This window comes from Oncorhynchus keta, chromosome 18 (genome assembly GCF_023373465.1).
Source record: "Oncorhynchus keta strain PuntledgeMale-10-30-2019 chromosome 18, Oket_V2, whole genome shotgun sequence".
NCBI lineage: Eukaryota > Metazoa > Chordata > Actinopteri > Salmoniformes > Salmonidae > Oncorhynchus > Oncorhynchus keta.
In genome coordinates this window covers 19,120,553-19,141,494 of record NC_068438.1, presented here as the reverse complement: position 1 = coordinate 19,141,494, position 20,942 = coordinate 19,120,553, and the positions used below count along the sequence as shown (strand labels likewise).

The 20,942-nt window shown below is 43.0% G+C and overlaps 3 protein-coding genes across 5 annotated transcripts in view; 2 read left to right on the top strand and 1 right to left on the bottom strand.

The window, feature by feature from the left end:
• Nucleotides 1–658: 658 nt before the first annotated feature.
• LOC118396963 (beta-crystallin A1-2) lies at nt 659–5,322 on the bottom strand. 2 transcript variants are annotated; one of them, XM_035791351.2, is made up of 6 exons: nt 5,231–5,322; nt 3,918–3,981; nt 3,577–3,695; nt 3,106–3,247; nt 2,510–2,652; nt 659–1,204 (listed from the first exon to the last, which is right to left on the bottom strand). In XM_035791351.2, the coding sequence occupies exons 2-6, from the start codon at nt 3,954–3,956 to the stop codon at nt 1,057–1,059; spliced, it is 591 nt and encodes a 196-aa protein (XP_035647244.1). In that variant the 5' UTR covers nt 3,957–3,981; nt 5,231–5,322; the 3' UTR covers nt 659–1,056. The 2 variants fall into 2 exon arrangements, with proteins under 2 accessions (XP_035647244.1, XP_035647245.1); XM_035791352.2 differs by having other exon boundaries at nt 5,240–5,305.
• Nucleotides 5,323–9,840: 4,518 nt separating this feature from the next.
• On the top strand, nt 9,841–14,721 carry LOC118396962 (beta-crystallin B1-like). 2 transcript variants are annotated; one of them, XM_035791349.2, is made up of 6 exons: nt 9,841–9,946; nt 11,016–11,089; nt 11,285–11,403; nt 12,290–12,422; nt 12,560–12,702; nt 12,822–14,721. In XM_035791349.2, exons 1-6 carry the CDS (start codon nt 9,850–9,852, stop codon nt 12,988–12,990), a joined length of 735 nt encoding a protein of 244 aa, XP_035647242.2. In that variant the 5' UTR covers nt 9,841–9,849; the 3' UTR covers nt 12,991–14,721. The 2 variants fall into 2 exon arrangements, with proteins under 2 accessions (XP_035647242.2, XP_035647243.1); XM_035791350.2 differs by having other exon boundaries at nt 9,894–10,000.
• Nucleotides 14,722–18,419: 3,698 nt separating this feature from the next.
• Nucleotides 18,420–20,942, top strand: part of LOC118397398 (protein unc-119 homolog A-like) — a 43,316-nt gene continuing 40,793 nt past the window's right edge. Inside the window, exon 1 of the mRNA XM_035792084.2 lies at nt 18,420–19,013. Within this exon, the coding sequence (XP_035647977.1) occupies nt 18,725–19,013 (289 nt within the window). The 5' untranslated portion in view covers nt 18,420–18,724. The remainder of the gene's footprint in view (nt 19,014–20,942) is intronic.

Genomic DNA, 20,942 nt, shown 5'->3' with positions numbered 1-20,942 from the left:
AGTAAGCATTTCACTGTAAGGTCTACTACACCTGTTGTATTTGGCGCACGTGACAAATAAACTTTGATTTGATAATAGACCTGAGTTGAATTAAAATTAAACATTTCACTCATTATTTAATCTTTGTACTGTATATTGAATACTAAAATACTAAAATACGTTGATTACTGGAGTTTCTAACCGTGTGCTGTGCTATAGCGTGTAATACGGGTGGAATATGTGTCAGTTTGCTTTCAGTATGAAGGTCCACTTAGTAGACACTTTATATTTCTTAACCATATTTTCTATATTTCTTATAAGCAAGGGTGAAATTAGTTTGTTCAAAGTGATGGAACTACTGTACATAAAAGTAACTGACATTATAGGGTCATTTCAACTAAGAGTTTATAGCTACTTGTCTGCTACTGCAGGCTTGTAAGGGTAGGCCTAGAAGTGGTGGAATGCTGTGGTGTAACTCCAGCCCAGTTTGACCCGTTTTATAGAGACCGGAAACCTGATGCTGAACATGAACCAGTAGCTTATAGCCCTGACATAACCAACTCTACTAACTTCTATTACAGATAGTGAGGCCTTCATTAGAAAGTAGTAGCCTACAGAGGAAAGGGCTGAGAAAAGATGCAAGAGAAGACAGTGAAAAGAGTAAAGACACTTGAGCAGGTTAATAGCAGACTCTTGTATCGCTGTTTATTTTTGTTGCTCATTCTTTCTTTATTGATCACTGTGGCTGTGAATTCCCCGTGACAACACTGAAGAACAGCATCAAAGCCTGGGTCGTACCACCACATCACCCGAGACCCTTCACTCCGCTTGATGTGGGATGCACCTGTCACTTTTCTATCTTACTCTTTCGTTCTCTCGTTTTTCTTATTTTGGCGATGGAACAAAACAAAAGTGCTGTAAACATGTTTGTCGCTGTGGAGCACCAGAAGCTTCAGGAGCCGTCGGTCTTGGAGGTCTAACAGGACTACTGGTCAAACTTGAAATGATAGGGTGAATGAGGGATGAGGGGAAAGGATGAAGAGGAGGGGTGAAAGAGGGAGAAGGCTGTGGACGCTCTTACTGCTGGATGCGACGCAGAGACTGGACCTGGAAGGTCTGAGCGTGGGAGCCCCACTCCCTGTAGTGTTTGTACTCTCCGCCATGACGATCGCACTCCATGATGTACTGGTAGCCACGGTAACCGGGGAACTGGTAGCACACCCAGCTAAAGGGGGAGATGGAGAGGAAGTGAGAAAATACCAGGAAACAAGCCCCAGCCCTTACCCTGTAGAACAGGGATGGGCAACTTGGCGGCCACTTTTGTAGGTCCGCAGATCAAGTTCCACAAAAAAAATAAAAAATACTAAAGGTGCAATTTCAAAATGTAGTTGTTCATCAGCAGTTGTTTTGTCTTCTTATGACAGTCACTCAATTAGCACATGTCAGCAAACATTTTTCAGATTGGTAAGTTAGTCTAGCCAGCTATCTAAACATGTAGTAATCATCGTTGAGTTACCGACCGGTGGCTCCCCATTGATCATTAGATATCATATTAAAACCTGCAAATATTTCTCTCCACCACATGACAACATGAGTAGAGTTGCAGCAAACTTACTTTAAAACTGAAACATCTTCTCTACGCTTGCCCCCCAGCCACTGTGGCCCCTCATGATGTTCAGAGTCTAGGCCCTTGCAGATCAGAAAGAGTTGGCCTCTACAGTACATGTTATTCCTCTGTATAATATCCAGGGACACCATATAATAGCACATTATAATATACCATATAATAGCTCATTTTTCACCATAGTGTCTCTTTAACACATTTGGCAAAGAGAGGTCAGTAAGGTCACAGGAGACTCGTTTAGATAATTAATCATTTCAGTTCTGAAATAGTCTTTTGCTTAGTTATATTATGATCTATTACAGAACGGATTATCCTATCACAGTTTCTATAGTTATTACAAAGGATTTGAATTATATAGTTATTATAATGGATTTGAATTATCTTACTGCACCTTTTTAGCAATTTGTCCAAGTTTTGTATTTTTCTCCCCAAATTCGATCAGGCTCGGGAGAGGCGAAGGTGGAGTCATGCATCCTCCAAAACATGACCCACCTAACCCCGCTCCTGAACACCCGCCCGCTTAACCCGGAAGCCAGCCGCACCAATGTGTTGGAGGAAACACCGTTCAACTGGCGACTGGGGTCAGCCTGCAGGCGGCCACTTTTGTAGGTCCGCAGATCAAGTTCCACTTAAAAATAAATAAAATACTAAAGGTGCACCACAAGAAGATGCTAGAGCGCGATGAGCCAAGTAAAGCCCCTCCGGCCAAACCCACCCCTAACCCTGACGTAGCTGGGCCAATTGTGAGCCGTCCTATGGGACAGCCCAGGAATGAACCCGGGTCTGTAGTAATGCCTCTAGCACTGTACCACTCAAGAGGCCTGATTCCTCTATTTCTGATTTGTTATGAGCATAGTCTTCTGTAGTGTAAAAAAGGAAGCCAGGATTTCTACTCGTACTACTTACGCTCCACTCTGGACCTGCATGGATCCGATCTCGTTGTTGCCCCAGCCCATGGCCTGCAGGGAGGGGTAGTCATCGTTCATCTCCCACTGCTTGCCAATGAAGTTCTCCCTTTCGAACACCACAATCTTGGACTCCTTATGGTTCTGTGCAGTTCAGAAAGAGGATTAGGCAATGTCAGGTTACATTCAACCTGTTTCACTCCAAGCTATTTACGAAAGATATACTGGGTAGAATTATGAATGAAAGTATGAAATCTTTATAATACTGTGTTTTATTCACTTTGTCATTTAGTACTTTCAATAATGCTCGTAGAGGCTATCAAGGACAGCTACTTGTATCTGTTAAATGTAATAATGTCAGTGTCAGTAATACTGAGTAGAGCTAGACTCTGTCAGTGTCAGTCACAAGAGCCAGAGACATGGACTGAGGCCAGAACCCAGGCTTCTGTTCCAATATCGGTACTAACATACAATGTGAATGTATTGGGCATTCTAAGTGAAATTCTACAATGGATATTGGAACATAGTCCACAGAGGAGAGTGTCTGTCTGGCCTGGTCTGGCAGGAACAGGAAGTAGGCTTGGATAGTACACTCACAGCAGAGCAGACTGGGCGGAAGGACATCAACCTTTCGATGTGGTAGGCGTTGCTGCCACTCCAGGACTCCCAGCGAGGGTACTCTCCACGCTCCAACACAAACTGCTGCCCAGAGAAGCTGGAGTGCTCGTACCCAACCCAGCTACACATACACAGAGAGAGAGAGAGAGAGAGAGAGAGAGAGCGAGGGAAACATGGAAAGTCGGACAGAGACAAAGTGATAGAGAGACATAGAGATGAATAGCGAGACATGGAGAGACAGAGGGATAGAGATATACAGTACATGTAGATAGTTGCTAAGGTGGGGCAAAGACTTTGTCATGTGTCCATGATACAGTATGTGTCTATCAGTATCCCTTAGAAATTGTTGCTTGTGCAATGGTCCCCTGGCTTGAAGGATAATGAGTAACCTGTCGGGGAGATAAATATCCTACAGTATGTACATGTGTTTTGGGGGGCTGGCTGACTTACGCTCCACACTCGACCTTCAGGGAGCGGATGTTGTCCACACCACACTCCATGATGTTCTGGCAGGAAGCAGTGAACTCCATACGCTTTCCCTGGAAGTTCTCCTGGTCGTAGACAGTGATCTAGGACAGAGGATATAGTGCATATTTGTAATCTGCCCGACCCGCTATTGCTGTTTTAAATGTTTGTTGTTGTTTTTTTTACTGTTTTTAACACAACCAGTATGTATCTCTGCTAGAGAATGCACTTCCGTGTGCAAAGCTTTCCTTTCTCCTCTTGTGTCTGTTAATTAAGGACAAATGGAAAAGTGTTGTGGAAACGTGGTGTACCTAACACTGACTCACCTTCCATGGTCCCACTGGGTTAGGAGTAGTCAGCGCCATGTTTGATATCTCAGTAATAATTGACCTGCAGTGCAGAAAGCACACAGTCACAGACAGTCACGCAGTCACATTTCTGTTTGGCCTTACAGGGAGACCAGGGTAGACCTGACTAAACCCCAATGGACCTCATCTCCACTCAGCTCTTGCTCTTGCGTCAGTCTGTGCCCAGCAGCTAATGCCCAAATATATTAATGTTATGGTTATGCTAATGTGGCTGGAACTAGAGAATCTATGCAAGAGATTCATGACAAGCCCAAACAAAGCACTGCCCTGTGCTGTTGCTGATGATAATACAATGCACATAGGGCTGAGGGAGGAGATGCACACCACAAAAACAGCTACCTAAAGAGAGGCATGCCACAAAAACAGCTAGCTAAAGAGAGGCACGCCACAAAAACAGCTAGCTAAAGAGAGGCACGCCACAAAAACATCTAGCTAAAGAGAGGCACGAAACAAAAACAGCTAGCTAAAGAGAGACACGCCACAAAAACATCTAGCTAAAGAGAGGCACGCCACAAAAACATCTAGCTAAAGAGAGACACGCCACAAAAACAGCTAGCTAAAGAGAGGCACGCCACAAAAACATCTAGCTAAAGAGAGGCACGAAACAAAAACAGCTAGCTAAAGAGAGACACGCCACAAAAACATCTAGCTAAAGAGAGGCACGCCACAAAAACAGCTAGCTAAAGAGAGACACGCCACAAAAACAGCTAGCTAAAGAGAGACACGCCACAAAAACAGCTAGCTAAAGAGAGGCATGCCACAAAAACATCTAGCTAAAGCCAGAGCAACGATTCAAAGCAGAAAACAGATACCAACAGAGCAGTGCAAATACTATAGTATAATACTGAAAAAAAATCCTCTCTAATACATAGGTCTGGTATCTAACGTTGGTATGTAATACCACAAATAAAATAGTACAATGCAAAGCATCCATCCACATTTCTGAATAATATGTGCTAATTATGTTTTTTATTAGTTGTTATAAATTCTACATTGTTAACCATTGTGTCATGTGCCTGTAAGTCATGTCATTGTCACACCCTGAGTGTGTAAAGTAAACTGTGCTGTTGATGGCGTCATGTATGATGTTGACTATGATGACGATTGGTGTGTCCATTTAGAGAATGTGTGTGTGCATATGACCCTTTCTATACATTCCCAAGGCTCAGCAGAAAACAGCAAAGGAAAAAAACAGGACAATGGACAATGTAAATGGACAACAATGCTGGCAAAAGGCTATAGGCTGAACAGTCTAAAGATGGAGGGCTTACCTGACCTACCCCAAAAAATTGCTGTGTAGCGCTCACGGGGGGCTCCACAAAACGATGTCCTGACCCCTGAGTAAACGGGCCTATTTATACACAGTGGTGGTAAATGGAGCCCAGGCCTGTGGGATGGGGTAGGAGTCAGCACATTGCTGGGCCCTCCATTGTTCCATACTGAGCCACAGGGCTTTAGGCTCTCCCCCGCCTGCCATGGTGTGCTGGTGTACTGGTCTGGATGCAGGGCACCGTGCCCAGTGCCGATTAACACAAGCGTCCGGACTCCGTGATTATACAGGCATAGACTACACCCAGTCCCGGTCATCGCCCTACCCCTAACACATGACACGATTGCAGTAGTTAATGTATATGCTGTTGAGGAAAAAGAGACACACGTCAGAAAGAGGATGTACCAAAATTCTAACCATTTAAAAATGTGTTTCTTAGATGACAATTGAGGAAATCAATGAGCCAATTAGAAGCTGAGGATGAACTTTAGACCATGGTCTGATAAGGGGATCACTCTTCTGGAACATTGTTACGAGGAGGGAGTTCTTATGTCTTTTGATCAGCTGAAACAGAAATACCACTTGCCTAACAGGGACTTCTTTAGCTACCTACAACTACGAACCTTTATTATGGTGACTCTCAAGGGACAATGGAACCTACCTAAGATGTCACCTATTGAACAACTCTGCCACGCAGACCAACCACTGTTCAAGACCATTTCCCGTGTTTACAATGCTCTTATGTCAGGACTAACACTGCCTGGGCTAGATAAACCCCGACTTAGATGGGAGAGAGATCTGGGTATTGATCTTGATGAGGATCTATGGAGTGACGTATGCAGGGATGGGGTTACATCCACATTGAACTCCAGATACAGACTTGATCCAGTTTAATTTCCTCCATCAGCTCTATATCACCCCATCTAGACTGCACAGGTTCAACCCAGATATCTCCTCCCTATGTTTTAGATGTGGCTCAGATGAAGGAACATTCCTCCATTCCACTTGGCAGTGTTCAAAACTACACGGTTTCTGGCAGGGGTATGCGATACCATCCTCAATTTACGGGGTTGCATTCCCTTTAGACCCGGAGGTCTGTCTACTGGGTAACTTTACTAACACCAATCTTAGGCAAAGCCATACTATAAAGCTAACAGAAATATTGCTAGCGATTGCCAAGAAATGTATTGCCTTGAAATGGAAATTGGATTCCTCCCTGCCAGTTGCAATGTGGCTTTCGGAAGTTAATAGTTGTATCCCTTTGGAGAAAATCACTTACTGCTTGAGGAATAAGTTAAAGACATTTTACAGAATTTGGCAACCTTTTATTGACTATATGGAGAATCTCCCCCCACATCTCATTGATTGAATCTATATATAATCCTCACATAATGTTTCACACATAATGTATATTATGTAGCCTACGGCAGGTGATCCAATGTCTCATTTTTTAAGTATTTTTTTTATTTATATTTTTTATTATTGTATGTTTGTTTATATAACTATAATTATAATTTATTTTTGTTACGGTTCGTCTGTTACTGTCACTTTGTCCTATCGTTGTCTAATATCTTTTCACTTTTGTTTTGAATGTTCTTAATTGGAAAATGCAAAAATAAAATGCTGAGGATGATTAGGTGGCCATGATGGTCAGATTGGGAATTTAGCCAGGACACCAGGGTTAACACCCCTAGTCATACAATAAGTGCCATGGGATCTTTAGTGACCACAGAGAGCCAGGACACCCATTTCACGTTGCATCTGAAAGACAGCACCCTACACAGAGAAATGTCCCCAATAACTGCCTTGGGGAAATGATTTATTTTTTGACCAGAAGAAAGTGTCTCCTACTGGCCCTACAAACACCACTTCCAGCAGCATCTGGTCTCCCATCTAGGACCAACCCTGAGATTTGAGATTTAAGTCAGAAGTGGGATGCAGGGTGTTATGCTGCTGGCTCCATTCACTGTAGTTTTTCTGTGGACAAAACAGTACAGTGAATAGTGTAGTATAGTGAATTATTTTTTTAAAGTAACCTTTTAACTAGGCAAGTATTTTACAGTTAACTATAGTATAAATACTGTAGTAAAAAAACTGTAGTATATACTACTTAATGTAGTGTTTTTACGGATTGTAGTATACCATAATATGTACCGTAGTGTTTTTGCTGACTGTAGTATTTACTGTAGTGTTCTTGCAGACACTACTGTAGTATTTTTGTTTCATTATCTTTGACATAGAAGTGCAGGCTTTCTCTTTGAGGAAATCTACTGGAGAAATACTAAACAAGAGGGGGGGTGTAGTTGTACCTGATCCCAACATTTTCTCACTAAAGCATACTTACCAGAAGTCCATTGGCACACTCTGATAATAAGATTATGCATCTAGAGCAAACACTCCTCCCGACAGTTAGCTCACAGTGGTAAGGTGCAGAGTTCCTGACATCTATTGCAACTTGCGGTGTAATTTTGAATTCCCGAAGGAAATGTAACTTACTGCCTTTTGAATTTTGTTTGATGTCAGTGGTCTAGTCAAGGAAGCATCATGAACATATTGACACACTCCACTTAACACAGCCTGGTCTCATAGACTAGACGAAACATTAGTATGATATGGTACGTTTGGTATGGTTACATAAGACCAATGGTTACTTAAGGTCAAATGGAAGTAGGGTGGTTGGTCAGGGGGCAATTTGATCTAATTAGCAACTTTTCAGCTGCTTGCTACTTTTCAACTGCTTAGATGGTTAGCTAACCCTTCCCCTAACCTTAACCCTTCTCCTAACCCTAACCCTTTAACCTAACTCCTAAACTTAACCCTAACTTTAACCCTAACCCCTAGCCTAGCTAATGTTAGCAGCCAGCTAATGTCAGCCACCTAGCTACCGAGCTAGAATTTGTAACATATCATACGTTTTGCGAATTTGTAACATATTCGTAAAATATAATATGAATTGCAATTCGTAACATATCAGGACTCTCCATAGGGTGGTGCGGTCTGCACAACACATCACCAGGGGCAAACTACCTTCCCTCCAGGACACCTACAGCACCTGATGTCACAGGAAGGCCAAAAAGATCATCAAGGACAACAATCACCCGAGCCACTGCCTGTTCACCCCGCTATCATCCAGAAGTCGAGGTTTAGTACAGGTGCATTAAAGCTGGGACCGAGAGACTGAAAAACAGCTTCTATCTCAAGGCCATCAGACTGTTAAACAGCCATCACTAGCACAGAGAGGCTGCTGCCTACATACAGACTTGAAATCATTGGCCACTTTAGTAAATGAAACACTAGTCGCTTTAATAATGTATATATACTGTATTCTATACTATCTACTGCATCTTAGCCTATGCCGCTCTGACATCCATATATATATTCTTATTCCATAAATTACTTAGATTTGTGTGTATTAGGTATTTGTTGTGGAATTGTTAGATATTGCTGCACTGTTGGAACTAGAAGCACAAGCATTTCGCTACTCTTGCAATAACATCTGCTAACCATGTGTACTGTATGTGACAAATAAAAGTTGATTTTGATTTGAAATGGGTAATGGACATCCACAAATGAATAGATACCATACGAAACATTAACATATCATACTAAATGGAGTGTCTCGGATTTACGTACAAAATCATACGAAATGCTTTGAGACTAGGTTGCATACCAAGACCATTGCCACATAAGGCACGATCTCACCTGCTTTTATAGTAAGCCTTGAGGTGGTACCACCCAACACATCTGGAAGGGAGTGTATTTCATACCGAACCCCTCCCTTTTGATGACATAGAGGCACAATCACGAGTTCAATGGTAGAGTTGAACCGCATGGGCTTCGTCTCAATCCTCCGCATCTGCGGTGGAAGGCAGCCGAGTTACATCGGTGTTTGTCAGACCATGTGACATCCCGAAAATCGCTCTTCTCACGAAAATGTTCGTAGCATCTGAACCGTTTAGGCTACAAACTAATATGACTCCATAAGTGTCACGGGAATCATCGGAATGTAACCCATACAAATTAATGGAATTATGGAGATGGTTAAATATATATATATTTTTTTTTCTCTACTTTCTTATGTCTCCTAGATATAGGACAGACACTTCAAATCCTTGTTATTTTTTGGACTGTCTTTGTTGCCATTTATGAAGGTGTTATTCAATGCATTTCTTAGGCCAGGCAGAGAATATCTAGCTATGTCATGTTCTGACTGTTTCACTGTAAACCATTCTTGTATTGTAAAATGACATGGGTGCCAAGTCCTTTTGCTGTGTTCCTCTCACTATACTAGATGTTGGCAGTCTGACAGACACTACTGTACATTGAGGTGTCCCATGCTATAGCAACAAAACAAAACCTAGCAAACACCAAACTGTGTGTGTGCATACCTGCCTCCCTGCGTGCCAGTTCCAACTGAACAGTAGCCGGCACGCCTATTCGCACTACACACAATAGGTCAGCACATTGCTTGCTCTGCTAGAGAGAGCGAGACAGCGAGAGATCCACCACACAGCGCAGGACAACAAAGCGAGCAGCCGACTCAGCATGGTTTAGTGGAGATCAGCATATATGACCCCTGACCCCCCCAATAGAAAACCATGCTCATCCAATGGGATGTAAATGTATATATATCCCTACTCTGGGGGCTTGATTCCAACTCTTAGGCTTATCTTTCTGGACGTCCGTTCCTCCCTTGTACCTGACAACCAGCCGCTTGGTGAGATTCACACTCAGGGAAGGGGGTTGTGAGCGAGAGAGATGGGGGGCAAAGGTGTGGTCTCTTCGTCCCATAACCTAAATCAAGAACTGTCAAATTGAAGCTTTTGACTTCAATTAACTCTGGGATGTTCTTTTGTCTTATATCAAGAGAGTGATGTTTTGCATTACTTTGACATTCTGTCTGTTCCGTGGTTTATTTAATGGGAAATGGCGGTGAGAGAGATGAGCCCATGTTTAACTGTGATCTTCTCTCAGCTCAGTAATACTACATGACAGGCCTACCTGCATCTGGCAGATGAAAGTGTGCTCAGTGTCACTAAATGTAGTAATTGTAAGAAAAATATGTTTGAGCATGTTGTTTAAAAATCTTTGGAGATTTTATTTTTTCACAGGGGAATTGCTCTTTATGGAATATTTAGTGGGGGTAAATTGCACAGGCAAGTCTCTTAGAACAGGCTTCAACATCAAAAGGTGTGTTTTGGGGTAGAGTTAATGAGAGAGGAAAAAGCATCAAATCCAGTCTAGATTAAGACCTTGAGTGACTAGATACAAGTAGATTATGTTCTCATTAATAGTTTGGGTGAATAAGTGGGTTTTGATATGGAATTTTTCCAAAAGACGAATATTGAAATCTGTTTATAGTCATTGAGTTGAACACGAACTACTGTTGGTCTTTTTTTCTCTTTTGTATCTGGAACCGGTGAGAAACATTTCTTTGATCTATTTAGCGGAACAGATATGACTCTTGGGGGGCTCGGGGGGCTGTTGAATAGATACACAGCTGGGGCATGGGCTGCAGGTAGCTTAGTGTTTAAGGGTGTTGGGCCATTAACTAAAAGGTCGCTGGTTTGAATCTCTGAGCCAACGAGGTGAAAAAAATCTGTTGATGTTCCCTTGAGCAAAGCACTTAACCCTAGTTGCCCTGGATAAAAATGTCTGCTAAATGACTAAAATGAGTGTCACAATATGAAGGTCAAAGGAAGCTGTTTTTCCAAGAGGCTAGGCTTTAACCTCTCTCCCTCTTTATTTCTCTCCCTCCCTCTCACTCTCTTCCTGTTTGGCCACAGATTCAACCATGTCCCACTCCGGAGCCCAGGGCAGCATTGGGAGCCACCCAGCCATGGGACTGCGTGCCCACAAAGTAGGTCAACACACACTTTTTTAACAAACTACTTATCATAACTAATCATCTTTAGCGAAGATACAGCATTTCCAGTTGTTTTAAATGCCCAAGACCGCCATCTTGATCAAAGATCTCCATATCAAATCATTAACAGTATTATATTATAGCTTATTACGGTAAATTACCATAATGTGGTATTCACTATCTTTACAGATGTACCTGTTTGAGTTTGAGAACTTCCAGGGTCGTATGATGGAGTGCATCACTGAGTGCCGTAACCTGTGTGAGAAGGGCTTTGAGAGGATCGGCTCCATCAGGGTGGAGTGTGGACCGTACGTCATATCTAACGTCATCTGTTTACATAGAAGATTTTAAAAAAAAACATTCATAGGGATTCATATTATTCGAGCCATTAGAATGAAGTTGTCAGCTGGAGAGTGTCCAGAAGAATGCTTGCAGAATAATTCTGAGCGGGTCGTACACCAGCTACTGGGAAGCCCTCAAAACCCTCGGAATCATGTCCTTCGACAGCAGACGGGAGCAGATCTGCCTGACATTTGCTAAATCCCCACAGAACTCCCAGTTTGCAGACTGGCTCCCCCCTACCAGACCTTAGATTACTGGACAGGCAACGCGCAACAGCCACAAACTGAACACTCCCATAACACACACAGGCCGCTATCAGAACTCTCCCATTCCATACTTCACTAAACTGATCAATGCACACACCATATAGCCCAGGGGCCTTAGAAATGCCTCTGAACTCTGAAGATGCCTTTTCTAAAGCTGCCACCCCAAACCTTGTTGTCATAGTATTGTTGTTTTGTATATATTACATATTTTTTACATTTTATTATATTAAGTGTTTTGATAGTACAATCCTAAACTATTTGATAATTATGTGATTGATGTTATGATTGTAAATTGGTTTACAATTCAGTCTATGACTGAGAGAAACCAATAAAACCTACTAATACTAACGTTATCTCAGTTCAATGGGATACCAGATACATAGTTCATTTACAACATGCAATTTCCAATGATACATGACTTTTGCGATGAACATGTGACATCTAACATGGTGTCACCTAGGAACCTTCTAATCACTTAGCTGTACCTAGCCTCAAGGCTTCTGATTATGGTGAAAAGAGAGTTGTGTTAATTCATTATAAGTGTGTTATAGTTGTGCTGTAACACTTATATAATGTCCCCATACAGCTGGGTGGGCTATGAGCAGCAGAACCTGAGTGGAGAAATGTTCATGCTGGAGAAGGGAGAGTACCCCCGCTGGGATACCTGGAGCAACAGCTACAGGTGTGACCGCTTCATGTCCGTCAGGCCCGTTCGCATGGTTAGTCTGTCCATCCATCCATCCACTACATGGATACTCTAGTCTAAGTGGCTTCCCCTCCTCGTCTGAGGGATGTTGGTGAATAGGTGGTAAACTCTATTGCTGATATCCCTCCCTCTGTTCTTCTCTGCCTACAGGACACCCAGGACCACAAGATCTGCCTGTTTGAGTGTAATAACTTTGAGGGCCGTAAGATGGAGGTGTGTGATGAGGATATCCCCAGTCTGTGGTCCTACGGCTTCCAGGACCGTGTGGCCAGCATCCAGGTCACTGGTGGAACGTGAGTTGGCATATTAACTTATCAATCAATCAATCCATCCATCTACACATCCATTTGATTTAAGATGTTAACTTCCATTTCTCTCTCTCATTATCTCCGTCTGTTTCTCTGGATGACAGTTGGGTTGGCTACCAGTACCCCGGTTACCGTGGCTACCAGTACGTGTTCGAGTGCGGTGTCTTCAAGCACTGGAACGAGTGGGGCGCCCACCATCCCCAGATCCAGTCCATCCGTAGAGTGAGGGACATGCAGACACATCGCAGAGGCTGCTTTGAGTGGACCGTCTAGATGGGGCCAGGCAGGCGACGGGTCATGGGCCAGCAGGACAGAGGGGAAGGGGCCTGGCTTGCCCTGGAGCTAACCATCCCTGGGTCTGGAGCTCCATCTTGGAACTCCACACAGCCAACATAAGCTAACAGCGTACATCACTGGCTCCACCTCAATCACTTTTACAAGTAGTAACATTCAGGGTGTGTGTACTGTGATGCACAATCCTTGAATGAAGACAGTGTCACCTACTGGGCAAAGGTTGCTACTGCAGTTCACCTGCAGCTGACTTCCACAATGCCTGAATATAATAATACTGGTGAAAGTGATAGCTGTACTCTCTTTTCCAAGACCTGATGGAATTATAGCATGAGAAGATTTATGATATTTATGATGGGGATTTTAATTGGAGAAAGGGAATTAGTTAACAAAGATTTTAACAAGTTATATATAACTTCATTAGTTTGTGTTCACTAGTTTGTTTCCATATCTGCAAACCCAATTTATTTTATACATCTTAGTTGCTTATGTGTTTCTTAGCTATATACCTAATGATGCCGAATAAGCCTGTTCATTACAATGCTCTACCCTCCTGCGATCTGGGAATCATTTTAGAGAGTAGACATACTGCTCTCACTCCAGTCTCGAAGCTACGGTGGACAGCTGCCAGCTCTCTGTGCTCTGTCCATGCCCTGCAGTGAGCTCAATCATCCACGGGAGGCACTGTTTCCCCATGTACTCTCCCCCAAAGCCACCTTCTAGTTTAGGGATTGCACCTCAACCATAATTTCCCCAATGACATTCTACCTTCAAGGCTTCAAAGCTATGCCCATGACCCACTCAATCTATGGCAGGGAAGCTATGCCCATGACCCACTCAGTCTATGGCAGGGAAGCTATGCCCATGACACACTCAGTCTATGGCAGGGAAGCTATGCCCATTGCCCATTCAGTCTAGGGCAGGGAAGCTATGCTCATGACACACTCAGTCTATGGCAGGGAAGCTATGCTCATGACACACTCAGTCTATGGCAGGGAAGCTATGCCCATGACACGCTCAGTCTATGGCAGGGAAGCTATGCCCATTGCCCATTCAGTCTATGGCAGGGAAGCTATGCCCATGACCCACTCAGTCTAGGGCAGGGAAGCTATGCCCATGACACACTCAGTCTAGGGCAGGGAAGCTATGCCCATGACACACTCAGTCTATGGCAGGGAAGCTATGCCCATGACCCACTCAGTCTTGGACAGGGAAGCTATGCCCATGACACACTCAGTCTATGGCAGGGAAGCTATGCCCATGACACACTCAGTCTATGGCAGGGAAGCTATGCCCATGACACGCTCAGTCTATGGCAGGGAAGCTATGCCCATGACACACTCAGTCTATGGCAGGGAAGCTATGCCCATGACCCACTCAGTCTAGGGCAGGGAAGCTATGCCCATGACACACTCAGTCTAGGGCAGGGAAGCTATGCCCATGACACACTCAGTCTAGGGCAGTGAGGCTGTCTGAAGGAGGACGTGAGCTAGGGGGCATGATTGGGAGACAGGCTGCTGTAGGCTACCTGGTAGTGTTTTTCTAGACATGCTGACCTTTTGGGAGACCCCTCCCCCCTCTTAATGATGGGGTTGCTGAGGAATCTTGTTATATACACTATATCTTTCTCAGGGATGCTGGCATCTGGAAAGCAACTTTCCAATTAAATAAAAAAATGAATGAAGATTCCTAACCTCAGTGCTGGAAATGCAATTAGTGGCTCATGTCAGGTTACTTGTTTGACTTTTTGTTCTCTTGTGTGTTGTATGATTATCTGTGGTGTTTGTCCCACGTTTTCATATCAGTTATGCTGAACATTCAAAACATTATTCTACATAATATAGATATCCTCACAAAGATGATCCTGCATCAACATCAACAGTGACAAATTGTAACCATGTCATGTTCATGCAATCCAACAAATAGCCCAAATTTGGACTGTCGGGGACTCACTTGGGCTATTGTCAGAGTGATTTTTATTTATTTATTTTATACATTGTAGAATAATAGTGAAGACATCAAAACTATGGAATAACACATATGGAATCATGTGATAACCAAAAAGTGTTAAACAAATATATGATATATTTGACATTCTTCAAAGTAGCCACCGTTTGCCTTGATGACAGCTTTGCCAGTGGTGGAAACACTATCCAACTGTCATACTTGAGTAAAAGTCTAAAAGTATTTGGTTTTAAATATACGTAAGTATCAAAAGTAAAAGTATAAATAATTTCAAATTCCTTATATTAATCAGACCAGATGGCACCATTTTCTTGTTTTTTATTTATTTACGGAAAGCCAGGGGCACACTCCAACAGCATTTACAAACAAAGAATGTGTGTTTAGTGAGTCCGCCAGATCAGAGGCAGTAGGGATGACCAGGGATGTTCGGTTGACGTGAATTTGACTATTTCCCCTGTCCTGCTAAGCATTCAAAATGCATCAAGTACTTTTGGGTGTCAAGGAAAATGTATGGAGTAAAAAATACAATATTTTCTTAAGGAATGTAGTGAAGTAGAAGTAAAAGTAGTCAAAAATATAAATAGTAAAGTAAAGTACAAATAACCCAAAAAATGACTTAAGTAGTACTTTAAAGTATTGTTACTTAAGTACTTTACACCACTGAGGTTTGAACACTCTTGGCATTCTCTCATCCAGCTTCATAAGGAATGATTTTCCAACAGTCTTGAAGAAGTTCCCACATATGCTGAGCACTTGTTGGCTGCTTTTCTTTCACGATGCGGTCTAACTCATCCCAAACCATCTCAATTGGGTTGAGGTCGGGTGATTGTGGAGGCCAGGTCATCTGATGTACTGCTCCATCACTCTCCTTGGTCAAATACCCCTTACACAGCCTGGAGGTGTGTTTTGGGCTACTGTCCTGTTGAAAAACAAATGATAGTCCCACTAAGCGCAAACCAGATGGGATTGTTAAACAGCCATCACTAACATTGAGTGGCTGCTGCCAACATACTGACTCATCTCTAGCCACTTTAATAATGAAAAATTGATGTAATAAATGTATCACAAGCCACTTTAAACAATGCCACTTTATATGTTTTCATACCCTACATTACTCATCTCATATGTATATACTGTACTCTAAACCATCAATTGCATCTTGCCTATGCCGTTCGGCCATCGCTCATTCATATATTTTTAAGTACATATTCTTATTCATTCCTTTACACTTGTGTGTATAAGGTAGTTGTTGTGAAATTGTTAGGTTAGATTATTTGTTAGATATTACTGTATGGTCGGAACTAGAAGTACAAGCATTTCGCTACACTCGCATTGACATCTAACCATGTGTATATGACAAATAAAATTTGATTTAATTTGATTGCGTATCGCTACAGAATGCTGTCGTAACCATGCTGGTTAAGTGTTCCTTGAATTCTAAATAATCACAGACAGTGCCACCAGCAAAGCACCCCCACACCATCACACCTCCTCCTCCATGCTTCACGGTAGGAACCACACATGCAGATATCATCCGTTCACCTACTCTGCGTCTCACAAAGACACGGCAGTTGGAACCAAAAATCTCAAATTTGGACTCATCAGACCAAAGGACAGATTTCCACCGGTCTAATGTCCATTGCTCATCTCTTGTTATTGGTGTCCTTTAGTAGTAGTTTCTTTGCAGCAATTAGACTATGAAGGCCTTTCACGCAGTCTCCTCTGAACAGTTGATTTTGAGATGTGTCTGTTTCTTGAACTCTGTGAAACATTTATTTGGGCTGCAATTTGAAGTGCAGTTAACTCTAACTTATTTTTGGCAGCAGAGGTAACTCTGGCTCTTCCTTTCCTGTGGCAATCCTCATGAGAGCCAGTTTCATCATAGCGTTTGATGGTTTTTGCGACTGTACTTGCAGAAACTTTTAAAGTTCTTGAAATTTTCCGGATTGACTGACCATTATGTCTTAAAGTAATGATGGACTATCATTTCTCTTTGCTTATTTGAGCTGTTCTTGCCATAATATGGACTTGTTTTTTTTAACCAAATAGGGCTATCATCTGTATACCCCCCCTACCCCCTACCTTGTTACAACACAACTGATTGGCTCAAACACATTAAGAAGGAAAGAAACTCCACAATTGAACTTTTAACAAGGCACACTGGTTAATTGAAATGCATTCCAGGTGACAACCTCAGGAAGCTGGTTGAGAGAATGCCAAGAGTGTGCAAAGCTGTCATCAAGGCAAACTGTTGTGTCACGACTTCCACCGAAGTTGGTCCCTCTCCTTGTTCGGGCGGTGTTCGGCGGTTGAAGTCACCGACCTTCTAGCCATCGCTGATCCTCTTTTCTTTTTCCTTTGGTTTTGTCTTGTATCACACCTGGTTTCAATCCCAGTCATTACATGTTGTGTATTTAACCTTCTGTTCCCCCTCATTGTCCTTGTCGGTGATTGTTTGTTTGTAAGCATTGTGCAAGTTATGTTCTGGTGTGTGAGGGGTTTTGTACCCACTTGTTTTATTCGGTATATTTTGTTTTTTTAGCACTTATTAAACTGCTCCGTTTATACCAAGTTCGATCTCCTGCGCCTAACTTCCCTGCCACCAGCACGCACCCTTACAGGTTGCTAAAATAGTAAAAAATCTTGAATGAGTAGGTGTGTCCAAACTTTTGACTGGTACTGTATAATATAACCAACTTTGAAAGCATCAGCTGTAACTATTGTTTAAAAAATCGCTCATATTTTGCCATTGACATTAGAATGTTGGACGTTTAGTCACATAATTCCATGTAATGTTGCAGCTCCGTTTTTGGATTGTAACTTTGGTGATAGCGGCACAGGGTAGAACAGGGTTTAAAAGATTTGTAGCTATAGGGCCATCACATAATTCACTAGCCCCACAGAAGCTCTTTTCCAATATGGCTACCAAACAACTCAATGTGGTCTTATCAGAAAATTTCGCAGGACCATAACTCTATGAAATATAATTGTAATATGCCCTGAAATATCTTAACATGTTCATAGTGATGTAGAATACACAACCACGTCTGCCAGTTGTGCCAGATACAGTATATAAGGATGTTAAATTATTCACAGAATTTTGGTAAGAATGTGTCCAAAAAGCTGTCTGGTTCGCTGATTTCTGTAGATATGATCAATAATTGCAATAATCTGCAAACATGTAAATTGCATATGTACACGTGAATAGTCATGGATGTGAGCTGAAGGGACAACTGCTTCAAATGACCTACACTGGCCAAGTGGCCATTTTTACAGTTTCTGGGAATCATGTAATGATCATGTCATAAATTGAAGAGAAGTTACAGTAACAATTGAATGAGTCATAGGCTGTTCAATGCGGGAGCGCATGTCCATGCGCTAGTTGGCCACCGCAGAGATGCATGTAGGGTGAAAGGACTCCGTTTATGTGAGAATATCCTGCTATCATTTGATTTTATATGTATTTTCATTAACGGTTTATGATGCTTTCGTATGAGCGCAGACGGCCCACCACATCCTTCCTTCCTCTCTCTACGTTCTGAAGTCTGTAAACCCCCGCCACCACCACACGCGCGCTCCAAGAGCAAGGGCTATTCAGCCGCCGCACACAAGCAGTCACGGACAGACGGGTTTAAAGAACTTAAGGATTTAAATTACATACCGAGTGAGAGAGCTGTTGAGCCTTGGGTGAGGGAGGGAGAGAGACTGATTTGTATCTTCACCAGATCGGGAGGGGGAGGAGGCACGGAGAATGAGCTATTCTTGTACCACAGAGGCTGTGTGTAACAGCCAGGACGCACCTAACGCCAGTGCGAAGAAAGCGGCTACTAATAATACGAACCGTGGCAGCGGAGATCTCGAGAGCAGCAGCAGAAGCCCTAGTTCACGCCAGTCGCACCCCAAACCGCTCGTGGCCATGAAAGTGAAGAAAGGCTGCAACTCGACAGATGCTGGGGTCCCGGTTACATCGGAAGACGAGTTGCTAAGAAACCCCGTAATATCGCCTGAGGATGTACTTGGGTTACAGAAGATCACTGAAAGTAAGTAGGCTACTAATTGGTCTGAAGGGTAGCTTCATGGCTACCTGAACCGTTCTGGCCACAGCGCACCTGCTGTTGCTCGGATGCCTGATGCCTGGCATGAAGCATCCGGTCCACAGCAACAACGTTACATTTTTAACGTGCAGCCAGCCATCCATCTATTCATCCATCCGCGTAGTAGCATATTAGTTGCCCTCGTGCCAGGTTTTCATTTTTCAAGGGTATCCTGCCAGTGCATTGGATAGCGGCATAGAGGAACATTGGGCTCAAGTAGTATATTTGTGCGTGTGGAAATACAGGTTATATAGGCTAGCGAAATGTATACTTGAATGTTTCTGTGTGGGCAATCTCGGCATATTAGATAATGATGGAAGACAGGGGAGTAGGCTATCAGCCTCTAGCTCAGACAGGTTTAGTAGACCGGAACATAGGTATGCACACAACCTTGTGTGTGTGTGTGTGTGTGTGTGTGTGTGTGTGTGTGTGTGAGAGAGAGAGAGAGAGAGAGAGAGAGAGAGAGAGAGAGAGAGAGAGAGAGAGAGAGAGAGAGAGAGAGAGAGAGAGAGCTAGAAAGAGGGATAAAGACAGAGAAGGTTGGAGCAAGCGAGAGAGAGTGTGTGTGTAAATAGTCTTTTTGAACCAGACAGGCAGCGATTCATGTGATTGTTCTTTCTAATGCCCGCTGTTGTCCACGTTGATGAAAAAAAGTCAATCAGACTTCTCTTAAATCCTTTCCCTAACCTGAAGAACGTGTTTCCTCTGAGGTAACAGGTGGTCAGTGCTCTGTGCCTGCCAACTGAGACTGAGACAGTCAGAGCCTATTTAAAGATCTGTATTAGATTGTTACATGACACAACAACACAGCTACATTCACTTGGGACACAGATAGGCTTTTTGTTGTTGTCGTATAAAGCACATCCACTCTCTCTCTGTTCCTTCTGCATTCACACTAGGTTACTGGTGATTGGTAAGCTGTAAAAGTCATTTTACGGGGTCATCTTTATGTCAACTACCTGAGTGCATCCTGGTTCTATCAAGTGGCTTTGTCCTGGTCTGAAAGAGACTACTTCTCAGGTTAAAATGAATTGCACCAGCCTCACAAAGTATACAGGTTGGTGGCTGTTGTATTGCCTGCATCAATTCACCTTTCACATCAGTAGCGGATATACAGTACAATAGAGCGAAGGCCAGGCATACTACGGTACTATTCTGTAGACACTGTAGGATAAGGGCCTTCTAGGCCACTTTAGAGACTTGGGGATGCATCCATATTGTACTTGACACGCTAGTTCCATTTTATATCACAAACTAATGCCCTGTGGTTGTGGGCTAGCTAGATGGTAATAAGGCCTTTAACCTAAGCCTCCATGTACGATGAGTCATTTCAATATACTGTACATGCAGACTTGTGTCTGAACAATTTGGTTGTTATGCGGAGAGTCTCTGCTTTAAGCAAAGGGCATTTCTCATCATCCGGAGCAGTACTCATCCCAAAAGGCGCACTAGCCCGCCAACATCATCCCTTTTATCCATGTTCCTGTCCGATAGTGTTAGCTGTTTGGTTCTGTAACGCCCAGAGGAAGAGCAGAAGAGCAGCATCGGGCTGCAGTGGTGAGATAATACAGTGATGATGGCTGCATAGTGTTAATCTCTGCTCTCCACTGACATGTCATCTGGATTATGTCAGAAAGGAAGGGAATGTGGCACTTCTATGACCTGATTGACTCTAGTTAATTAATGCTTCAGAGTCAAGCAGCATGCAACAAAACACTCAATGAACAACGCATCTGGAAATGTGTTTACAGGGCAAAACCATTTTGATTCGAAGCCAAGTTTAGCTGATACTATATGTGTTACATTTTCTGTGTTCACTGTTTTGGTCTCTAGCCCACATAGTTGCAGTTTAGGATACATTCAGGAAACCATAGA

Excerpts from the sequence above, each read along its gene's own strand:
- LOC118396963 (XM_035791351.2), bottom strand. The coding sequence starts at position 3,956 with ATGGCGCTGACTACTCCTAACCCAGTGGGACCATGGAAG. Across the intron at positions 3,248-3,576 it reads CTGAAGGTCGAGTGTGGAGC|CTGGGTTGGGTACGAGCACT; the intron begins GTAAGTCAGCCA and ends GTGTATGTGTAG. Across the intron at positions 1,205-2,509 it reads ATGCAGGTCCAGAGTGGAGC|CTGGGTGTGCTACCAGTTCC; the intron begins GTAAGTAGTACG and ends CTCCCCCTTTAG.
- LOC118396962 (XM_035791349.2), top strand. The coding sequence starts at position 9,850 with ATGTATATATATCCCTACTCTGGGGGCTTGATTCCAACTCTTAGGCTT. Across the intron at positions 11,090-11,284 it reads TGGGACTGCGTGCCCACAAA|ATGTACCTGTTTGAGTTTGA; the intron begins GTAGGTCAACAC and ends CTATCTTTACAG. Across the intron at positions 12,423-12,559 it reads CCGTCAGGCCCGTTCGCATG|GACACCCAGGACCACAAGAT; the intron begins GTTAGTCTGTCC and ends CTCTGCCTACAG.